General features: G+C 34.9%; 1 protein-coding gene across 12 annotated transcripts in view; it reads right to left on the reverse strand.

Moving 5' to 3' along the window:
• SLC4A7 (solute carrier family 4 member 7) overlaps positions 1-24,748 on the reverse strand; it is an 89,032-nt gene that overhangs the window by 4,625 nt on the left and 59,659 nt on the right. For 7 of the 12 annotated variants that reach the window (XM_082754573.1, XM_082754572.1, XM_082754577.1 and 4 more), the window contains 17 exons: positions 24,366-24,523; positions 22,889-22,976; positions 21,132-21,278; positions 19,204-19,307; positions 17,479-17,653; positions 14,959-15,092; positions 14,178-14,423; positions 10,342-10,447; positions 8,391-8,552; positions 7,345-7,458; positions 6,740-6,901; positions 6,211-6,462; positions 4,062-4,130; positions 3,475-3,648; positions 2,963-3,094; positions 2,168-2,268; positions 345-452 (listed from right to left, as the gene is read on the reverse strand). In XM_082754573.1, coding sequence (XP_082610699.1) covers positions 345-452; positions 2,168-2,268; positions 2,963-3,094; positions 3,475-3,648; positions 4,062-4,130; positions 6,211-6,462; positions 6,740-6,901; positions 7,345-7,458; positions 8,391-8,552; positions 10,342-10,447; positions 14,178-14,423; positions 14,959-15,092; positions 17,479-17,653; positions 19,204-19,307; positions 21,132-21,278; positions 22,889-22,976; positions 24,366-24,523 — 2,432 coding nt within the window. Of the gene's footprint in view, positions 1-344; positions 453-478; positions 1,059-1,885; positions 1,938-2,167; positions 2,269-2,962; positions 3,095-3,474; positions 3,649-4,061; positions 4,131-6,210; positions 6,463-6,739; positions 6,902-7,344; positions 7,459-8,390; positions 8,553-10,341; positions 10,448-14,177; positions 14,424-14,958; positions 15,093-17,478; positions 17,654-19,203; positions 19,308-21,131; positions 21,279-22,888; positions 22,977-24,365; positions 24,524-24,748 lie in introns of those variants that run through there. The other 5 variants (XM_082754574.1, XM_082754581.1, XM_082754579.1 and 2 more) reach the window with 3 other exon arrangements.

Here is a 24,748-nt window from a genome sequence, read left to right on the forward strand (position 1 = left end):
TTTGTAATATTTAGGAATAAACAATTCCCAAGCTCGTACACAGTCTAATAAAACTTTTGGAAACCCTAAACCCAGAGTAGCATACAGTTGTATTAAGCAAATTAAGAGTAGCTTTAAAACTATAATAATACATTTAACATAACAACTAGAATTCCTTAGACATTGTTTAACTTCAGCATAGAAAGAAAAAATTAAGTTAAAATTCAAGTTCCCTGCAAGTGAAAAGTAAATGCAAATCTATAAACCATGTATGCTCATTTTTTGAGATATATTTCAAGAAATACGAGCTATTAGCTGCTGAACACAAGACAGTAGTTAGAAAATGCGTGAGCAATTATAGCTACCTCAGGTTAGCTCTGGTTACTTTGGCATTCTCAGAATTCATGGAAAGAGCCTTCCACTGTGCAGTTTTGGCCATTTCGTCTGATATGTTTACAATTGAGGGATCAACGCTAAAGAACAAACATACTTTCTGGTTAGTATTCAATACCTTGCAACAGCATTATACTTATTGTCACTCATCAATTACATCAGTTGTGCCTTTTTTCAATATTTACGCAGCCACAAGTTGAATTCACCACTTAGAAAAGTATTTAAACAAAAATTTGAAAAAGTTTAACTCGCTTGTGCAGCCTTAATCACGTATCATAAAGCAGTTTCTCACATAGATATCACTACAAGATTGTGACCATCTCTTTTCTAAATAATCTGTAACTTCAGAAAACTATTTAGAATGTTCAGGAAAAATGAAATTAATCATACTGTTCTGCTAATGCTTTCATAGATCAGAATTATTTTAGGCAGTTTCAAGGAAATAATCTAGTGCTAAAAAATAGATGTTAAAAAAAAAATCTGAAACTGGTAATTCAATTGAGGTTAAAAAGTACTAAGAATCTATAAATCTCAGTATCTGGACCTGTTCATTTTACCTCCTGCAGAAGTTCAGCCTCACAGGTGGTAAGCTTTTAAAATCCATGAACTTCACACATTTACATGTAAAGATGACTTTGGTATTGCCTGTAGGTATTTTGTTCTGTTCCACACTCAAGCTTCAGAATCTACCCCAGAGGATAAGATCTTTCAAATTCTTCAAATCAGCACAGAAACATTTCAAAGTTTGTGTGTGTTTTTGTTTGATTTTGTTTTTCTTGTTTTTTAAACTCAGGAATCCCCACACAATGCAAGACAGTAAAATATATAGTAAATACATAAGCACACAGTTGGTGAAATCATAGTTCTATTGTGAGAGTAATTAGCATCTCGATTTAAAACAAAATGCTTTAGTGCCATTGTCATTTGAGTTGCTGAAGTTGGATTAAGCCTGCTCTTAATGTAGTCAACAGGACTCAGCAGGAACTTCTATCTATCCCCCAAATCTGCCTGTTCCCAACCCAGGTCAGGATAGACCTCTAAAGCCCAATTTTTTAACCTAGGCACCCTTAATACTAGAGAGGGAAAAAAAAAAGCTGACAAGCTATTTATCTATCACATCTTCCAGGTGTGTTGGCAGCTGTAGAATACCTTGCTACTAATCATAACACTTCAGTAGTAAGAGAAATACATACTGAGGCAAAATTCCTTCTACTGCTGGAAGAACCTTTTAATCTGTGAAATTCCAGTACTTCCTTTTCTGGAAGAGAATTGATAACCCCCACTGCACTCACATTTATGTTAAGAAAATAGTCTTCTTAAGCAACAAGGCTACCTGTAAAACATTTGGTTTTTAGAAATTACAGACTTTAGCCCTCACTTAAATAAACCATCAAAGAACTGCACACTTAGACTTTGTCTGAAAAATCCAAGTGGCTGGTAAATATATGGCTCAACTGATGCTATTAGTTGTATTTCATGCATAGTAGCACGCAAGTACTCCATGAAAACTGACCAAGGAAGCTTCTTCACCTTGAGTACAGCTGGTTGAAATTGAGTCATCTGATCTGTTCAAGATGGTCATGTAAATTTATCATTAAGATGCAGTTTTAAAGAAGAAAAAAATAAACCAAAAAAATGCCACTTTAACACCATGAGATACACCTTAATACTTCCTAATCAAGGAAGAGTGACAAGCTTGGGGAAAAAAATTAAACTTATACACAACTAACTCAGCATAAAGCAAATTATGTTATTTGATACAAAACCTTTTAAAAAGTCCTGCATTTTATTATACCTGTATTTTAGGGTTTTTACGGGAAAATTCAAGACATTTCCTTCTCCATATTGAAGGTGTACGCTTTCATTGTCCCCTGTCTGAAGCATTCTCTCTGCTTCCTGTAAATTTCAAGTAAACATTTGATAAAATTAGTCATGTAGCAGAGATAAAACAATTTTCACACTGACAATGTATTTCAATAGGGGCATGGGGGCTCCCTGTAGGTACTGTAATTCAAGCAAGAGATCTAGTTATGACCTCCTTTGTTATTACAAACATTTAAAAGTAACACCCTCTTCCCCAGTTTAAGTTTAAGGAATTCAACTTGTTGGTGTACAGTTAGTGGAGACTTTTATGGAGAAATTATGCAAGTGCATTATTACTGACTAGCAGTTGTTTTTAACTACCACTCCGCACACAAACACAAGCAGAATGTCCCTTATATGGTAAACATCTTTGTCTCTACTTTAAGCAGAGTAGATCCCTACTCCACTGTGTTTCTCTCTCATCCATTACCCACCTTCACACCTGATGAAAAACAAAGACAACAACATTTTGTGCCAAGAATTGGTTCTTTCTAAACCGTTTGCTAATTTTCATCACAGGGAGTCATAACTCATAATAGCATCCTCAAAATAGTAACTTTCCTTAATTGCCAGTAATTGTTCTCTATCATTAAATCTCATTAGTGGAGAACTTCAAAACGTATGTTTGGTTATAAAGTCATATGCTCATGGCACTTAAAATCCTTTGTGTCATTAAGCATTTTCTAATGATTTATAACATGCTCAATTTGAGTGGTTTTACACTTACTGCCTTCTCTTTTTTCTTTTTGTCGTCTTCTTTCTTCTTTTTACTTTCTGGCATAAGATCATCAAGCCAGCTAAGCTCTCTTTTGGTGAAACATAAATCCATGAGCTTGCGAATGAACACTAATGCTAGAACCTTAAGGGAATCATAAACAGAATAATTTATATTAAACTACTGAAATTAAGAAAAATGCACATGCACTTCTAGTACATTCAGTATTTTTAACTGCAGCCTTTTTTTTTTTTTTATAATACTAGTTTTTACCTTACTGAAAAGTTGGATCATTTCCCCTTTGTAGCTTTTTACAGCTGAATAACGTATTTTTCAAGAAATTAAAAATCTTCATATAAAAAAAAAAAGTCTTAATGTTTCAAAAGTGAACAACTACTGAAGTTCTTTTGTTTCTTTTCCACCCACTCCCTTCCCTCTTAAGGTAGTAACACATTCTGGGGAGATACCGGATGATGATGCACACGCTCTTGGCAAATGATTAACTTGTAGAACAGATAACTTACCATCATAGGGAAAACAACAGCAGCTGCAGAGGCTTTAATTACCCACAACAGAACAAGACAAGTGAGCTGAATAACTGTAAAGATATGGACCTTCCAGAGTGGTACGTAACGTAGATATATCAGGTCAGGTTGATGTTTGGCAGGCATTCCAAACAGTTTTATACGGTCAAAAAACTGCATTGAAAAACAAAAACATCCTTCAGTTAATGATTTTCTTCCTCTCCAAAACAAAACAAACATTTTAGGACACTCCAGAAAGATAAATTTATCCCAACTGAAATACTAACAAAGGACACTGAAAATTCAAGGAGGTGTGGTTGGGGGCTGTTTTGTTTTCCTCTTAACCATTAGTACTAGAACATTTTAAGAGTATTTCAGAAAATTTGTTGTTCAGCTACACTACTAAAATAATAAACGTAAAACAAATGAGAAGTGAAGACAGTGGCCACTCAACATGACAGGAAATGATCCTACATCCTTAGGATATTATCCTACATCCTACTCTGAAAATAAATATTGGCTTACGTTATTGATGATTCTTTTCTTGCAGTGGTAAAAACAAATTGTTCCTTAAAATCGGATTTTACCTGAATGCCTTTTAATGAAGAAACTCCCATGTAAAGAAAGACACCATACAAAACTGGCATTGGAATAAACTGCAGAAGAAAAAGCACCAGTTACTTGCAGAATCAACACGATATACCATTGCAGTCTATATTAGTGAAATACATTAACTGTTTTTACGTTGTATTTTACCTATGTGAAAAAATTGTACACACTGAGGCTCTATTTATAGAGAGAATAAACGCAGCAGTCAACAGCAAAGAAAAAAAAAAAAAAAGCTGGGAGGTGGTGAAGGTCCTGTGTTCTTCCCATAGATCTAATACTAAAGTGTGTCATTGTGATTTAAAAAAAAAAATAGTAAGAATGGACAGTCTAGACTGAACATTTTCTAGGTTGCTACCAATATTTCTATTAATGCTAAGGATGTTGGTTTAGGTTCCTACTTGATAGGAAGTGTACTGAGACTACCAGCTTCATGAAACTGCCATATGAAGCTTGCCGTATTTTCTTCTCCCCCCTCACTAAGCTGATGTTTCAGGATCTGCTGAAGCAAAAAAGAAACCATATCTAGTGATCTATAAAAATCTATTCATTTTTCAAGGCTAAATATTTCTCCAGTAGTAAGATTTAAACTGATCTTCCTAAGATAATGAAGTTGTTCACTAATTTTAGTGGCAGTTCCATCAAGCCTCTGCAGCCTACCGAAAGCAGACGAGCCTTGCTTTGCTCCCAAATTCATGAAAGATCTGAATAAAAGACAGTCAGGATGTAATTGGAAGCCTTAATAAAAACTGCTGCTATCAAGACTGAACAAAAGCCTTTATCGAAACTTAAAATAGCGTGCAATAAAACTATGCCTTAGGGATTTATTACTGTGTGTGTATATATAGAAGATGGTATCTTCATCATGAGCTATGTAATTTGACGTGCTAGTACTTCTTCAGCATTAACTTCTGCATTAAATCAGCATATATCAGCACATGGAACAAAAACACAGCAGCTTAAAAATTCAAGCCTTTCTCTTATTTCTTGGTTTTGAACAATAACAGCTGTTTACAGTGAAAAAGAAAAGTATTTCAGAGTGACTTGTAGTAATCCCATTCCTATTACACTGGATCCCACAGCAAATTAAAGTATTAGTTTCCAAGAATCAGTTGTTAAAAAGTGCAATAAATATCAGGCTTCAACAATCAGCACCTTTACTTAGTGCTTTTGAGCAACAATAAATCTATTTTAATATTTCTGCTTTTGGTTCTGGCAGTTTCCATTATACAGCTCAGCTCTTGGTAGCTTTTCTACCAGAGATTGTCTTATCTGAGTATATATATTTTAAATACTGCTTTATTTTATTCTGACCTCTATGGTCTTTAACAAGCATAAATGATCGGTTATTAAAAATTTATAATATGTAGTTCTAATAATAAACTATAGCTGTGTGTTCATAGATCTATTTCCTCCCATTACCCAATCTAATCTTAAACAGCCATTAGAAGCTACCTTTTTATGATATGAGTTGTGATCTATCTTCTACAAAATTCTTCACAGGTATTGGTAATTATGCAATTCTATGCCACAACTACTATTTTGACAAATGTTTTCTATTTATTTCTCTCCTAACTACTGAAGTCAGCACAACAAAACAGAAGTGAAACTTATTTGACTCTTATCTGAGCAAAAAGCTTACTGAACTGATACAAATTCAGAGGCAAAGTGTCAGCTGAGGCCACAATTTGACCTGCAGAATCTCTTATTACACCATGATGCTGTGTAAGGTCATCTCAACACTTTAAACCTCAAAGGCAGTTTAAAAAGCTGGAAAATAAAGAAAAGTGAGTAATGTCATTTCTGATGATCACTTCTAGTACTGTGTGTTTCTGCTTCTTTGGCCATATTACATTACTTCTGTTCAAGTGACTTTCTCACTCTCTCAATTTTTAAAAAAGATTGCTAGCAGGAAAATTTGGTAACATGGACAAAGATTCTTCTCTGCTCACTACACTTCTAGCTTGCTCAGTTTTCTTGCATCTTCCTCCGTTGTTTCTATTTAACTAACTCGATAACAAGTCTAGATATGTTTTACTTAACATAATAAAACTTGGTAACGTCACAAAAAATAGATCACAAAAAGAAAGTACAAAGAACAAAAAAAAATATGAGAATAAACTCTTTTACCTTTAACACAGAGGTCATGAACACTGAAAGACCCATGAGAACAAAAATCATCAATCCTGTCACTCGCTGCTCCCGGATTCCCAAAAACTTTGGTTGCTCTCCTGGTGCAGAGCATTCAGATTCAACTTTCAGGCTGTTAACATGACTTATGGACAGGACAGTTGCTGCGACAAACCATGGTAAGCCCATGATAGAACATACACCCAACATAACACCAACCATGAACAGATCAAGATGATAACCACAGCCTTTCTGTAAAATTAAGCAAAGAAATGAATCATTTGATAAAGTTTCTATTTATACTATACAAGATTTATAAACATAGTTGATAAATAACATATTACTAAAAAAGTTAAAGACATTGGAAGGGCCCAAAAAATTAGAGTTGTTCTTTGCATTAGTCGATATGTATGTTTATATAGCAGCTGCTGGTAATGTTTCACAGACTTAAAGAATTAACCTACATGTAAATTAAAATAAACTCAACTTACAAAAAATTAGAGTTTTGTGAAAATGGATAGACTTTTACCTTCAGTTTATGCTCTTTTCTGTTTATAATAACAGCTGTTATTTGTTGATCCATGAAAATGAGAATCGTACAGAGTAAGGCAGGAACCGCAGCTATCAGCAACGTCCACCAAGGATTGCCTCCAAGAGGATCTATGAACCATCCTCGGTCTTTTCTCGTGGGCTGATAAAATAAATAAGAATTAATTCACTAAAACTTCAGATTTTATTGCAACAAACATTAGCTGCAATGAACAGGTCAGTAGTCTTATTAAACATGAGCTTAGATTTTTCTTCCCGTAGCTTTGATAAAAATACCAACTAGCTGTTAAACATGAACAGCTTGAATGAAAACATGAGACTTAAATGAAAAAAAATTAAAATAATCCATTGCATTCATTGACTTCTGCACATTTGCACAAAAGGATACATCCTTTTCAGTAATACTACAATGTAAAGCATAGTGGTTTATTTCAGGAGAGACATACGCTCAGAAAAGAAGAGAGATTAACAACTACAATTTAAATAAAAAAAGATAAAATCCTCTTTCAATTCAATTCCATTGTTCTATTGCCTATAAAACTGCAAGAATTAAAAAAGTTTATTTTAAAAGGTTTTGTTTCTTACTTCAAATTTCTCTGGAACATGAAGCTTAGGAGAAGGTACTCCTACAAGATAGTCAATCAAAACCATGATTACAATGGTCAGAAATACTGCAAAGTCACTGATGGTAGAACGCACCTATAAAGAAAAGGTCTGTTAACTCTTGCTGTTTCATCGTTACAATTGGCACATATAGAAAGAGAATTTTCTTCCCTATGAATACTGAAGTCTATTTATATTCTACTACACCACTGAATATTATGTTTATTTCCTTTTTTATATTTTAGCTGCCTGCCAGAATAGCATGAAGTTGGAAAAGCTCAGTATTCTCTACAACTGTTGATCTGATGATCTCATCTAAATTTAACTACCACAAAGAAACAAACTGCTCCAAATTAACTCATTTCTCATCTTTGTTCTCTGGCCTACTAAGAGGATGGGCCATCACAGCTAGTCTCTTGTAGCTTCATTCAGTAAAACCACTGAATTGTTCTCAAAGATGACTTTCTTAAGCATTAGGAACACGCTGTAGGTATAAGTTGAAGTTCAGAGAAAAATCTACCCCCTTTATTTTGGCTAGTAGAAACAAGTCCAAGGATAACCACTAAATTTTAATCATTATATTAACATCTGTTAGAAATAGTCATTCCCTCAGGAACCACTCAGAACTCTTCTGACATCATCAGCTTAGAGAAAGCAATCAGTTGTTCTGTATGACTAGATGAGAGGGAATTGTGTGAAAATAATCACTCCAGATGATACCTGACAATACCTACTAATATGGAAAGACAAACACGTAGGTGTTCTAATGTTTAGAGTAAAAGAAATTCAGTTCTGAAAATTCTACTCTTCTTTCTTGTAACAAAATTCTAAAATGTCTTAATTTTCTGAATTATTAACTAATTTTATTTTTAATCGCTTTTCTGTCTTAAAAAATGTGGTTAAAGCTGTTCTCTCAGCTTTGTTCTTTGTTCTCTCAGAACAAAGATCTGAAGCAAAATAAAAAAAAAAAAACCTCTGCTAAGTTACACTGATCTATTTAGTACAACATAACAGTCATATCTAGTTACCTTAGTTGGGAAATAGCGTTTGGTCTTGAATTGCTTAAGGAAAGAGGAGAGGAAAAACGTTGTAAAGAATAGTATGACAGACCAAAAGAGAACATCTGGAATATATGGTCCATGATGGCCACAAGCTGATCCACGAAACACACCATGAAATTCTAAACATTCCTGCAAAGACAGAAAATCCTTAAATTTCTAGTCAGGTACAGTATTCAACCTATTTGTTTTAACCCTACCAATAGAAAACACACACGAAAATGTCCACAATATCCAAAAGGAGGTTCCTTCTTTCCACCATCAACACCTCATCCTGAAATGCCAAAAGTTTGTGTACTGTCAGTTGCGGAAGAGCCACTGTAACAATTACTCATTTCAGAATTCCAAAGATGCCCCAACATTCATCTTTTATGTTCAACTCATTTCTATTCTATTTCTCGAAGCACCACAAGACTGAATGCGTAAATGAGTTTAGCTGAGGACTAAATCCAGGAAAGCAGACTACTCAACATCAACTTTCAATTTAATGAACATAAACATGAGATCTCCCCAGTTTCTCCCACGTCTTTAGTCTCGAGTTTGTTTTGTCCTCGTATGGTTAAAAAAAAATAAATAGAAAAAAAAGCATTCTTTCAAAATGAGATTAACCAAATTGGTAGAAATAAAGTAAAAGTAATAAAATAAAATAAAAAACAGAAATGAGTGAAATAAATAAAAAAAAATAACATCCTTAGATAACCCCTACCCAAAAGGCTCAGTGAAATGTCAACTGAATAATTAAAAGCAGACACAAAGTACCAGGAAGGAACAAGCCAATTAAGCAAATAGCTGGAAGGAGCAGTCTAGTCCTTACACAGGCTTTTTTTTTTTTTTTTTTTTTTTTTTTGAAGTAACCTATTAAAAAAGTTCTCCCCATTAACTACCAATTTTGATTGTAAGCACCACAAAATCTTGGATCAGTCCTACCCATAGGAAGAAAAAAATGTTCAAGAAAAAAAGGATATAAAATAAACAAAAATCTAAAGTATTTATAACAAATTACCTTCTGGGTAGAAGGCAAAAATTGCCTTCCTAGGTAATTATGGCAGACTAGGAGCCATTGCTAGTATGTAGAAAATACTACAGCTAAAACTCTAGTACAACACTGAGGCTTTTAATAGTGTTTTTGCTGTACAGAACACATCCTAATTTCACTGTGAGCCTCTAGGCTCAGACACAAGAAGTGCCCAGACACAGGTATCTTAATTTTATATATTCTGAGAAGGCTTAAGGAGACATACAATGCTAGCAAATACAGTGCAAAATCTACAGCAGATCTAAATCATACAAGATGTGGGCGTAGTCCAGGTGCTAGGGTGCAAGGGTAAACAGATGTGGCTGAAAATATCAAGTTCAGAAAGTAATGCTTTAAGGCTTAGTCTTTCTAACAGCCCTCCCATCTTTTTTTAACCTTCAGTTTTCCAAACAATCAATTTTTAGGTACTTGCTCACTTCACCTCTGTTGTGAGTTTTATACCAATATCTAACATTAACTTAAGAAATGTGTCTGCTGGCATATTTTAACTTCAAGTTCCGCCTTCACATCTTATACAAATATTTATCCATCCTTTGCAGAAAACTGAAAGAAAGTATATCCCCTGTTTATTCATCTCATCACATTCACCTGCACTTCAGAAAGAAGACTGCTCTGTCTACCAGTATTGAAGTGGCTACCTCAAGGCAGCCATTTAAGACACTACAATTTAATGTCATTTAATGTCACTTATCTAAAACAGTACAATGACTGCTTAAAAACATTATTGGAGGAATAAAAGTATTCAAAATACATTTTTTTAAGAAATCACTCCTTGCTCAAAGTGAGAAAGAAACCAGATGAAATATATTAACAAGACCAGTATTGTGTGGTTGTTTGTTGTTGTTGTTTTTTATACATACAAATATATAACTTTTAGATACTCACAGATACTGTAAGGTTACTCCATACAATAGTTTCCACAGACTTATTCATTTTCCCCCAGATCCGCAAGGTTTCGTTGCTAGGGTTCTGAGGCTCAGAGCACACACATCTGAAGGGAAGAAAGAAAGAAAGAGTGAAAAAAAGATAAGCTTTTAAGCACAAAAATTACAAACACACTGATCTTAAATAATTTCAAAAAATCCTGAGGAGCTTAAGCCAGAGTTTATCCCAACCTTCTACAAAACAAGCAAAGCACAAGGCTGACATGAAATGAATTACATTTTTTCCCATGGAGGAGGTAAAGGAGATAAAAACATGTTGCAAAGAAGTAAATGCACAGGAGTTTCTACAGATTGGACAAAATCCAACCTGTGTATTTTAAAGATTTAGAAGCAGAAAATGCATTGACTTAAATATGTGACTGATCTGCCAGTTTTTAAATATATTACCTGAAAATAAAATTAAATAGATGATATATGCAGATATCTATATATTGTGAATCAAAGAAGAAAAAAATCCAAACGACACCACCTTACAACATCACTAAACAAAAATATACTGTGTTATTCATAAAAATTTCCACATAAGGTTTTCTAGACACAAATAGGTTTCTGTGACTGCGTACAAATTGAGGTCTTCAGATTTCTATACAGCATACCATCCTACAGTGAGGCAAAATTCAGTTCCTACCACTGTACACCAACATAAGAGAGAACAGAGACTGGAACCACTACATTTGACTGTTGTCAAAGACTTGGTTTCAACATCCCCTTTTCAGAACAGGCACGTCACTAGCCTATGGAAGTTTCTGAACCATTTCTTTTCAAAACTGTTGGTACCCAGTCATTTATCTTCTATTTTGCATGCCTTCTGATCTACACATGACCAAAAGTGGTCACCCTAAATTTAGACACAATTTGAGTATGTAGTGGGCTAAATGAAGATGTAAAAACATAAATGTCTCATATTTAAAGCATTGGCATGTATCTGTTTTTATTAACTTTATGTACAAGTAAAAGTGCTCCTGCCTACTGCAACGGTTCACAAATTTGTTGGCCTACCAAATTTTGTTGGACAGGTTGACAGCAGTACATATCAGTAAAAGAACACCTTGAATATTGATTTAATGAGCTGTTTTCAAATAAAGTTACTGAAGTACACCAAACTAAGTTTAATATGGAAGTATTTATGTAGAAGAAGAGAATCAGATAATTAGCTAGAAGTCTCAGGTGAAACTTTTTTTTTTCTTTTTTTTTTTTTTTCTTTTTTTTTTTGTGAAATTCATCGCAGTACTGAAAAAACAAACAAACAAAGAAGAACTCTGGAAGGTAAAACCTGCATCCTAATAGCATGAAGGACTAGAAGGAAAATACACAACATGTGTATGGACAAAACCAATGTAATTTGCAAAGCACGGTATTGAGGAAACTTAGGATGTAAATATACTACTGTCTGTTGGTAACTGAATTCTTAAGTAACAGCAAAAGAAAATAGGAGAAGATTGGAAAGAAGTAACTCATATAAAGTAGTCACAGAGTAACTTGAGAAAGAAATTGCAACAGTATGATGAAAGGAAAATTAAGCAGCTTTAATCGTTAAAGGCAGTTAACATGAAGAAGAATGCTGAAGGAAGACCAACAAATTTCTCAACAAATACAATAAAAGAATGCCGCCAAGTAAATAAGTGGAAATCTGGAAAAAAGAAAAACACAAAATACATAAGAGTATTCCAGACTGTCTTCTGGCTCACTTAGAAGATTACGCTCTGAGAGAACAGGGGAAAAAAAAAAAAAAAAAGCACTTTTAAAAGGACGGATTTCCTACAGCTTTCCAATATAAAATCAAACCCCCAAAAAACTGAAGCTTGTGAAATATCCAAAATGACAAGTGTGACTGCACATAAAGCTGAACCAAGGAGACGTCACTCCTTCCTTTCTGCACCCCAATGGGCAAGTGCACATCGTGCAGCACACAGTCATGGGCCAAGGGTCAGAAGATGACCTACAGGCCAACAGTTACTGGCTGTCCTATTTAATGTGCTCCCCAAGGACCTAGTGAGCTGCATTGCCCACTGGCCTGCTCATGACAAAATGGCCTGGATAGATGGACAGCTGTTAAGACAAGAAAGGGAGTGAGAATACCATGTATGAATGGAATGCAAGCAGCAGTCTGAGAGGGTGCATGCCCAGAAGTAATCATTTCGCAGAGGAGGATGCAGACCATCAGGTGGCTTAAACAGAGAAACTGAAAAATGACTTTTGGAAATAAATCAAACAAACAAATAAAATATCCTGGAAATAAATGCTAATGAAGCATGAATATTTGTAAAGTGACAAGATCCTAGAGTGGAAACACAATAGCTGAAATCTCGTTTGACACCACCAGAAGTCTCCCTTGTGTGGATTACTATGACCACTACTTTGGACAGGTAGAGCCACCCCGCTAGTGGGTTTGCCAGCCAGTTTGCCCTCAAGCTACGGACTGATAGTGCAGGGTACAATGACTCCCATCCAGCTCAGTCAGCTCTGACCAGAATGTGACTTAGCAGACTGTAGAGAGCCACACAGGTACAAATTAAAACTGGGGCACCCACACGTCCAACAAGAGGGAAGCACCAGCAGCAGAACCTGTGTTCCTCGAAGTGCGTGTGACCGTAACCCAAATGTCTGGGGTTGGTGGGTAAATATTGGTGTGGGCATGATTAAAGTCTTTTGGGGATTAGTAATAGAAGATGACTTAGAAATGTGTCAGTTCTTACTAGTATTTCTGAAGTGTCCAGCATTGCAGTTTATCCACTGTCTTGCTCATGCTGAATGTATGGATCACAGATTGTCAGTTACTTGTGTGTTGGTGATGAATCAAGTTAAAGCTTTGATTCTAATTTGGTTTGAACTAACAACTGAGCAGATTTTCCCACTAACAGCAGGATTTCCTCGTCCTAGCAGGTGTGAGCTGTTAAGTCGATTTATCACATTTCATGAAACAGTACCCTAAGCTTGAAAACCACACACCGAGGAGCAAAAGACAAAGCAGCAGATCATAGAAAATAATATATATACACACATACTCAAAAATAAATAAAACATCAAGACACGTGGTATGACAACTACTCAGTGCTGATTTCACAGTGTAAGTGAACTACTTCCATTCAGAAACAGTACATATTCACACTAAAAAGTAGATAAGGTGCACAATTCCCATAAATCAAATGTTAAAAGATAGACCTAAATAGCTTATTATATTCCTTAAATGAAATGAAGTTAATTTAATATTAATAGTTTTACTGTTTATTATTATAATAAAAAGAGATAGTAGCTTTACTAAGGCAGGAAATAAAAAAGCAGCTTCATTTTTTTCCTATTATTTTCTTCTCTCATATAAAAAAAAATCTAAATAGTCAAGTACCCCATAATTGTAGTAGAAAGAAACAGTACTTAAGGATGTTAACTCTGCTCCTATCACAGACAAGCTGAAGAAGCTCTCCGTGCCTCATCTGCCTGGAAATAATCCTCACCCAGGTGGGGACAACCATCATGATTTCTTGAAGTGGCAAGGCACAACTCCCATCCAGCTAATAGAACATACTGACTTTTAATCAGGCTGCAGATAAAACAGGCATTGTGACAGCCCCTTATCCCATCCAACCACCCATTGCTAACACAGAAAATTCAGTTCCATGGCATCCTGAATAGAATTTTTCTGAAGTTTCTCATGCTCCTACCACCCCCAGCATTCCTCCTACCCTACCACCAAGAGGCACCAACCACAGCTGGAAAATGGTATGACAATATAACATTTTCTCTATGTATTTTACTAACAAATAGAAACTCAGTACTTACGAATATAAAGTCAGTTTATCCAAATTATTGTGCATATTGAAGGCATATATTTCTCCCAAATGAAAAAGCTTTTCCAATGCCTCATAAATAAATATGATGCATATAAGCGCTGCAAAAGCTTCCTCTGTAAATCGAGTGATGTAACAGACAAGGCTGCTGGCATCTGTTGCTACAAGCACTATGCATAAAAATGCAGTCCACAGACCAATGCTAGTTCGTAGGGAGAGGTAGGACAGCTCATAATCCCTGTGTAAAAAAAAAAAAAAAAAAAAAAAAAAAAGTCTTAGTTGAGCCTAAAACAACTTATACCATACTATATTTGAAAATGTATACTGAGGCCAAATTCCTTGAAGTCAGTTTTGAATAAAGCACAAACTTTTCTGTTTCATCTTCCACCAGAGCTGAACAATGCTGCAAGGTGTTTCTAGGATTGAGGGCACAACTACCTGCCTCAAGGAAGCATGATGGGAATGCTCTCTCCAGAAGTACCTGGATGGTTTTTCCTTGGAGAGCATCCCTGTTTACCTTTGCAGAATCAAAGCCAACATCTCCGCACAGTTAGAATATACTATTTAAGTCCCATCCACTTCATCACTGATTTTCTCATTAAGGCACGAGCACCTCAAAGCTTTGCTAAATCACATGCACACCTCCATCTCCTGCTGCTGTCTTTACATCTTTGTGATCATCCATTCTGAACACATCCGCTTTCAGTTACAGCTATTCTAACAAGCTGGTAAGTGAGAAAGTGCATCAAGCTAATAAAAATATCACTACTTACCTGCAAAATTTAAATAATATTTTTTCAAATACTAGAACTGGTCCGGTGCTCCCCAAAATAGTAAGAGGTTGCCCAGCAAAGAGAGAATAGGCAATCCCAGTTAATGAGGCTCCAAAGAGAGATTCTATTGCACTCTGTTCGGGGGGAAAAGAATCTGCTTTTACTATGCTGCCTTTCAGGTTAGCATTTAGTGCCACATCTGCATAAACACAATTTTAAGATGCATTAATGTACAAACAAGACAAGATGTAAAAACACTACAATTAATATTAGTGTTTGAGACACAAGAGTAATTTAACATTGTTTTGCAGTAACAATACCATGGACAAAAGATTTGGAAAGCTTCACTCCTGAGAAACATAAAGCCATCCAAAACCATGAGAACAAGTTACTAGTCCTGCTAGCTATGGAGGAAAAATATGCCAACAATTACTACAAAGAGAAAATAAAATTATGTAGTGTATGGAAAGAATTATCTGTCTCTGTAAAAAAAAAAAAAAAAATTGCAACATACCTGTACCAAAACATGACACAGTGTGCTGCATCAAACCTGCATCAGTCAACCAAGCATCACAAAAAAATAACAACTGACAGGAGGTGGTGCAGGGGATATTACTGAACAATATTGGTTTATGTATATGTGACACCATAAATAGATGAACTGTAAACCAATGTCCCACCTGGTAATGCATTTCTTTTTGAGAACTGAAATAAGTATTTTTCTTCAATGAATTGCATGTTTTAAGATAATATTTTCTGCTAAGAAGAAACGTTACAATGCATCTCAAGAGACGTGCAGGGCTTTCTAGATCCTAAAATAGTATTCAAGTTACTTAAAAATAGTTAACTACACCACTTATAACTATGAAAAGTCAAGAATTAGCAGATTAAAGGGTTTGTCAGGAAATTTGCAGGTGTTTGCCATTTTGCAATTACGTAAGATTAAGAAAAGAAAAAGTATGCAAACTTAAGCCCCAATTCAAGAAAGCATCTAAAATAGGTCAAAAGGGTTTGCTGAACTGGAGCTATTAAACATAAAAAACACAAGTCCTTGGTTAATTATGTTAGAAAAAATATATAAACCCCGTCTCTTGTTTAGCTATTACCTTTTAACTACTGGTTTAGTGAATGCATTAACCTTGGGGCTGTCAGTCAAGGTGGCAGGGACAGGAATACTGTGGAGGTGATGACCTCTGGGAATGTGAGGAAAGGTTTCAAACACAAACTGTGTACCTTACAATGTCAGCTACTGTGCTTGAACATGTGTGTTCAGTAACTAAATTTTATATTCAATGATGCACACCAAGTATCTGAAGGCAGGAACAAACCCACAAACAATTCCAGATAGCTAAAAGAAAGAAGGTATTTAAGAATCAAGCTTTAAGAGGAGCAGATTTTCATAGTTATAAAAGGTACATTCATAAATTACACCAACATTTTGATAACCACAAGGAAACCCATTCTTACATTATAAGTGGCAAGAACAGTGCACAGAAAAGATAACTTATTTCTGTATTTGTTATCAGCTTGAAGAGCTACATCAATAAACAAATATCCAAGTCAACATCATTACGTGGAAGAGAGATAAGTTCACTAAACAGTAACACAGTACAAGCTTAAAAACTTGATTTAAGAAGTATTGTGAAGAACTTTATAGCATAAGCTTTACCAGATTCTTAAACTTTGTAAAGGACATTCCTAAATTTATCTTTTCCCCTTCCCCAAAAGGAGAGAAGCCTTGGTTCTTTGTAAAAGATTTAAAACCAGAAAATACACTTCAAACTAGTTTACTCACAAGCAATTTGACACAGTTATTAACATTGCTGACGGAAGTATTATTTCCCTGTCCAAAAACTGAAGTGCAACCAAACATTTGTTTTAATAAAGTTTTTGTGTTGTATACTGCCAAATATTTATGGTTAATATTCAAGTCATTTTCAGTGAAGAGTATTTTCTGCTCATAAACCCTTTTTTTAATTAATTTATTTTTTTTTGGCAATTGATAACAACATACCATTAGCAAAAGCAAACACGTATATCCTGTCCATTACATAAATACAGAATTGACTGCTACCCATAACACTGTAGGCATTATCATCCTCATAGGCCTACTACTCAAGGCCAGTATATATTCTTGGCTGTCCACCTTGAGCCTCTGATTTTGCCTAAAGTAGGCCTAGTGGGATGGTGCACCTTTACTGCTTTTCATTATTTTCAAGTAGCCAAAAAGAAGGCAATGCCTTTTCTCAATTCATGAAGCTATTCATCCAATATGGCAGGATAAACATTTAAAATTTATTTTATTTAAATTTTACCTCCACTGTGCATCTTCTCCTGTTCACATGGATTCCCCACATTTTCCACAGCAATTACCTTTTGGGGAAGATCTGCTTTGGGGCAGGCTAATCAAGTGCTGTGGGTAAACTCTTCAAATACAAGTGTAAAGAAACGAGACAAATGCACACAGTGACTTGCCTCTGAAGGTCTAAAAGCCTGGCCACTACCATTTTTTGTACTCACTATTCTGCCTTGTGTAGCTTCTCCCAGGAGCCCTCCAAAAGTGATTACAGGAGACATACAGGCACAGTATAGGAAAAGAATCGAGGCCAGGCACTGCAGGCTTAATGCATCCTTGAAGTCACTCAAGAAAAAAGGTGCTTTCCTTTTGATGTCAAGTATCAAACCACCAAAAAGCCTAAATAGGTGAGATGAAACTCGTCAAACTGTACACTAAAGGATTCTAGCTAGTTCAAAACTATGGGCTACACAAGACTGCCAGTGCCTATTGCCAGCACAAAATTAGCTATTTTATAATCCAGATTAAAGCATAACACAGTTTAAAATATAAGTGAGAATCTTATCTATTCCAATTCGTTATTTTTCCAAAGTATCATCAATCAGGCCACCCACATTTTTAAAAGCTGGCTAGGAATTTTCGCATATAACGGGCTAGATACTGAAAAAATATCTTTACAAATATCTATAGCTTAATTATGTTTAAAGTTAAATCTGTCTTATGAGATTCAGAACAAGGAACAAAAGACATATGCTAAACTTCAACCAAAATCATTGCATTGATACATTTCAATATCACTACTCCAGTAAGCAGTTATAGCTTTGTTTTTGATCTGAATTCTCTACATTGATGAACGAACCTGTATTTACTTAACAGCATAACATTTGGAGTATGGAGATATTTTCTAAACGGAAATACAAAAACAAATGTATATAGATCGGTTCAAGTGGGTAAGTTATCAAGAAATTAAAAAGCTTTTTGCAGCTTCTCAAAATTTTCAAAACTAAAATACTAAGTAAAATTTGTAACCAGGAAAAAATTGGTTTATTGTGAATGATACATAAAAGCCTTAACAAAATTTTTCATTCCTGTGGGGAAAAAAAAAAAAAAAAAAAAAAAAAAGTTTTAGCTATTTAAAGATAATTCTGTGGGTAGAAATGAACTTTTGTTCCCTATACCATCTGCAAAAAGGCAAGATAAGAGTATGATGAAGCTAAAATTGTAAAAATTAAAACAACGCTTATAATTCCTTCTTGCAAAGGTATGAGAAAAATGCAAATCACTTAGAAGTTTATCATTTTGGGGATAACTTTATACATCTTCTGCAGAATTTCTCAGTTGATATAATTTCCAATATGCAATATTAACATGTAGTCCTATTCAGTTGCATTTCCACTGTTAGAGAGGTGTGGTTTTCTTTGGCAATTATTTCGGAACAGAACAGTAATGCAACTCAACCGAAAAGTTCCTTTGATTTTTATTTCAGATCTAAAAGAAACATAACCAAAACAGTATTCTTTGCCACTTTATATTCCTTGTTATTCCACTTCATACATGTTTAATAAAACAGATTTGCATTAATGGAAATTTTTAGTACCTAGCCCAATACTGAAAATTGTATATTCCTGGTATAATTATGGTAATTGCATGCTCTTGATAATTAAAAATTAAAACTCAACACTTAAAAGTCAGTTAGTTAAATCAGGCAGCATCTTATAAGAAATCCTTCACAAACGTGTTGAGAAACACTGCCACAGGCTTGAAAATGCTTTAAGCAGACTGCCATTTATAGGCAAGAACCCAACACTTGAAAAGGAAAACAGATGCATTCTGACACATACAATGGTGTTGTTTGTTTGTTTTTATGTTTAAATGCCATCATTAAAAGCTATGGAGATTTATCACATTTATTTCTTTGTGGTAGCTAGTATTTAGGGAAGTGAACACACCTTCCAGTTCTCTCAAGTTCGGGTCCAGCATGATGGCCTTCTTCTTTAAGAGTCTCTCCTGTAGGAGTAGATCCATTTGGAAACTTAGGTATCTTTCTTTTCTCCTAAAGAAGGAAAAAAAAAAAAGCCACACAAGACAAAAACATACTTCAAATTATACTTTTTAGTGCAACAGCAAAGAGTGTACAGAGACTTGCCTTCCAGGCCTTTTTAGAATCCCAGCTTATCAGCAGCTCTCCATGTGCCAAATTCCTCTTTTATTGAATACAGATGACCAAAACTGTGCAACACTCCCAAAAAGATCTTATTAGTGCCTTGCGCAACAGTACTAATCTTCCCTTTCTAAAAGAATTATCTCCCCTGAGACATGATGAAACAAAGTCTGCCTTTTCAAGACATAGTATAGGCTCAGCCACGTGGCTTAGACATCTTAAGATTTTTTTTCTCAGTCATTTCCAGAGCAGAAGCCTCCAGCTTGTAACAGAAACTGACCTCACTCTGTAACAAAGTACAGTATTAAGTCCAAGTACAAATGTTATTGTAACTTGAAAAGTTATTCCTCTCTTCATCAAGCTCTACATCTCATCACAAATTTCTCAGACAAGCTTGCATTCCAGAAAAAAAAAAAAAAAAAAAAAAAGAAAAAGGAAAAAACACTTAGCCTTGCTTATTCTGGCAACAAATTAATTGCTAGCCTCACACTACTCATGAGATAAGCTATACTGCTGTCCCCCCTTCCATTCCAACCACTTCCCTAAATAATCACATAATTCAACACCAGCTCAGCCTTGTGAACGAAGAACACCGGTCTTTCTCCCCATTTTAGATCCCTGCGGCAGTAATTTCCCTCAGTAATAAAGAGGCAGAAAGGGAAGAAGTCAGAGGCCACTAAGGTCTCACCCTGACTCTCAGTTCTAAGCCTTGTAGCACAACCAGACACTTTTATCTATTTCATAAATATTCTGTAACATTAAACATTAAAACTTATTTTCAATCAATGCCGCATGCAAACAAAGGTGTGTTTTTTGGTAAGAATTACAATATTCTTGCTGTTCATTGTTAGATTAAATTTGCTAATATGAACCCAAGTACAATTTTGGATCAACTCTCCATCTCAGACAGCTTCATTTCGGTATTACAAAAAGAATTACAATAAATACATGTGGTGGTTTTATGACAGTCAACTAAACTCCACTACACTGCGCAAAGAAGAGGAGAAAACGTAATGAAAAAAAAGCTCATGGGTTGAGATAAGGATAATTAAAGAGGAAAGAGAAAAAAATAAGCAAAGACCACATAGAATCATAGAGAGAAAATAAGTTACTCTCAACTTCCCATCAGCAAGCAATGTTCAGCCACATTTTGGGAAGCAGGGTGTCAGTACACATAGAAGTTCTTTGGGAGGACAGATGCTTTCATAACACGAGTCCTTCCTTCTTCTTCCCCAGCTTTTATTGCTGAGTGTGACATATGGTATGGAATATCCCTTTGGTCAGTTTAGGTCAGCTGCCCTGGTGATGTCCCCTCCTCACCTCTTGCTCAACTCCATCCCACTGGCCTTGGGGGTGGAGAGTCTTGATGCTGTGCCAGCACTGCTCAGCAATAAACAAAACTGGTGATATATAGGTGCTGTTCTAGCTACAAGTGCAGAGCACACAGAACTGTATGCGCTGCTGTGGGGAAGGTTAACTCCATGCTGGTCAGACCCACTACTATAAAATTTACTTTAAAAAAAAAATAGAAAAAATAAAAGTGTCAGATCAGTTTTCAGATGCGTAGATGAATGATCTACTTTTTCTTCCAAATGGTTTTGTGCATCTTCTTGATGCTTAACTGACGTCAACACTCAATGCACAATTAACTTGCACTTGGAAATGCATAGGAGCTCTTTATTGGAGTTTTGGTGGTGTTTTTGCTTTGTTGTTTACCTGGGAAGGAACACTTTTTGGTGGCTCAATTCGTATAGATGGATCCCATTCTCCTGGAGGTAGGACTGTCACTTGGTCTAAAAATTCATCAATTCCTGATAATAAATCATTTCGGTCTTTTGCTTTATAGGCAACATCATGGAAAACCTACAAGGAGAAAGCACACAGCATTTTATTTTTAAAGTTTTTATTTTTTTTAACTGACAAACTGATTAAAAGGAACACCTGATTTTATTTTATTTTTTTAAAAGGCATGGGAAATTTTTAAAAGATTCTCCATAGTTAGGCTTCTTCATTACTTGCATATTTTTGCATTAAGAATTACCTGTATGCACACCCCTAAAAACCATAGAATAAGGATACTTTATCTTCAAACTCATGATGAATTTATTTCTAAGAATTGATTAAGACTGTAACCTTCCATATTAAGTAAATCAAATTAATGTACTATTGCTTGAGCAATTCCTTCCTATGGTCACTATGTTGCTGTACTGTGCTAAATGAGGATGAAAAAGCACCTTTGAACAAGCTTTAAACCAAAACACGAGTTTGTTTTTTATTTTTAATTAAGAATAAAAATTTCATTTGTAGATCCTCTAGCTCAATCCATCTGAAAAGGCACCAGAAAGGAAAACCCCTTTCTACTCAAGAAAAACCTAGCCCTATTACAAGCCACAACACCAAACTCTGAATTCTCTGAATTGGCAATTTCAAACAGGTAGCATTTAAACAAAACAATCTCTGAATTTTGAAAATGCTTTTTAAACAGGGAAAGGAAATGATAGCTTTGCTATTAAAATGACTAGAGAAGATGATTCTAAATTGTTTCTGCACATTCTGAAGCATAAAACGTTTATCTCCAAAGACCTGACCATTAAGTCTTCCAATTATAAATTAGATCTTTTACGACTATTTAGGTTTTCAGGTCTTTTAAGACCACTAATTTTTTATTATTTTTTTTAAATTTTCTTCAGTGATCTACAGTATTCCAAAAATCGGTCCACCTAAAAAATTTGAAGCTCTAACTAAAATTTTGAACACTCAGTTCTTATGCTGTACAAATACCATATTGTAGATTAGTTGCCAACTGTAAAATGAACAGTCTGATTTAAATTTCCAAACACAGATTTCTTTTTCTAGAGTGAAGAATTATTAGTTACTTAGTAGAAATTCTAATATTTATGAGCAATTCAGCAGGTGGCGCTCTATGCAAAGGCAGAATTAAAACATCCGAAGTTTAATCAGTAAGATGACAACAGTTTTAATGAGTTCTGATTCCCCTGTGCTCTTTAAAACTGTCCACCAGGGCTCTAAGCCTATGACTACAAATTCCTAGTAAAATTCTAACTTTAATTATTCGATCTGGCTTTGATAAAAAACACCTGTGATGACTCGTTTGAACAGTTGCTGTCATTTGAACAATTTGCTGTCATTTTTGACAGCTATGCTGATCCATATTAGATGCAGTTCTATTTAATAATTTTATTTCCTAATTTAACATAAAAATAAAATAAAATAAAAGCAAAGCTCAAGTATCTCTTCTGAAATACATTTAGCATTTCTACGTGAAAGGCAAGGGGAAAAATTAATTTACAATTTTGTAAGTCACTAACACAAGAAATAAGTTTCTACTGTTCTACATTTAGCAGGTTTGGTTCCTTTTCTTTAACCCGTCATTCCAGAATACATTTATTACAGTCAGTTAATACATTATTCTAGTCTTCTTTAACTACAGATGTGTAAAATACATCACTCACATCATCTGTCATCAGTGTTGCTATTGATCTTCCAATTTCATGGTACTGTGGAGCTTTGCCTGCTGGTCCCAGCAACAAAAACAAAAATCTGTGGAGAAAACAATAGAGATAAATAGGGCTGGCTCTTTTGAATATACTCGGAGGCTTCTTTTTTTCAAACCAATGTTTTAGAAAATTTGGTGGTGAAGTAAACATGTTTTCCTTCCCATTTCAGGTCTTATAGACTGCTGCAAAGCTCACCTCAAAGTCATTACTGGAACTGAAATCCAGAACCAAGATTACTCTGAAATCTTAATTAAGCCTAATTTTCCAACTTCCTAATGCTATAAATGGAGAAGAAATGCAGAGGCTAGAGCCCGATAAATATTTCTTCTGAATTATATACATCTTTCTGCTATTGTCACTGGCAAAGACCCTGTAGGGCCTAGGAGCATTATGACCTGCTCTAGTCTCTCTGATAATCACCTCTCCTGTAGGAGTCAAACACCCCTAAATTTCTGTCAACAGGTACATCATACAACTGATACACGGATATACTTCAAGCAACACATCGGGCATACTCATAGACGCATCCTGGTCCTGTGTCAGTGGAAGGGAAGGGATTCTATATTTTGGACACCTAAGAAGGTAAAAGTGACATTTTAGGAAGGGAATCTAATCTGACGGTGGGTCACAGTGTGTTTTACCAGATAGCCTCAATTTCCAATCACAATCATCATTAGCACTTTTTTTTCTTTGAACTAGTACTTTGGTTTATATCCTTTAGAATTTATAAACAGTGAACTGCAGTAATTCTTTCTACAACCTTCTTACTACAGGCCATGTAAATGAATTTCCCAAGTACCACACATTTGAAAAAGTAGCACCTACTTTCGATTCACAAAATGAAAAGCTCAATTTTTATTTTTTTTTTTTTGACTACGCTAACCAAAACTAAGATTGTATCTTCAGAATAGAGTGTGCTATTTCAAAATCTATCAGCCTGCAGCATTCTGAAAACTTATGACAGGATAATTTTAGCTGAATTAATACAGTAACATTTGCAGAAATTTTGGAATTACGAGCACTACTGTCAACTACCCTCTGAAAATTCTAACAACCACTTAAGACAACACCACCAAGATTATTTTTGCCTTTCCGTATAGCATTTATGTTAAAAATTATGAAAAATAAACAAACATTTTACTCTTTTTTTTTTGTTTTTTAACAAAAATATCAAACCCATATATTTACAAATGTTTGTCGAATACCACAGAACTGTTGAATGAATCAATGTGCATACAAAATAAGTTCTCTCCACTAGGACTGAGGCATGACCAAACAACCTGTAATCGTGTTAAGCACAAGTCTAGATTTCCCGAGCTTATGGAGTGCATATAAAAATAGTAGACTATTTGAGAACTTCAGTATTATTAATTTCTTAAATAATATTAATTTATAATGGAAGTAAAGCCAGAGTTTCCAGGCATTTGTTTACCGTGTAGGAACAGGAACCTCTGTGAGACCTGAGAGAAGCACGGCAGGGGAGAGCCTCACAAAAGCAATAATAGGTCTTTCTAAAAAATCTACTTCTCCCACTAACACGTTTGATGCTTCTGCTCCTGAAGGAATTTTCCTCATGAAGTTCATGTCAACCTATTCATACAAAAATTAAACAAGTGTTTATTTCTTTACATTTGTTAGCATGAGATTTATAACATAATTTTTAGTTTATCAGTATTTACTAGACATTCAAGCTACAAAGAAAAATACAAAAGCAAATTAAAAATCCCACAATACAGAAAAGACAGACATATTTATGAAGTGTCAGCCAGCCACTAACAGTGAACTATTTTCTAGAAGTTAGAATTACTGCTACCT

The sequence above is a fragment of the Aythya marila genome, assembly GCF_965140915.1.
Source record: "Aythya marila genome assembly, chromosome: 2".
Taxonomy (NCBI): domain Eukaryota; kingdom Metazoa; phylum Chordata; class Aves; order Anseriformes; family Anatidae; genus Aythya; species Aythya marila.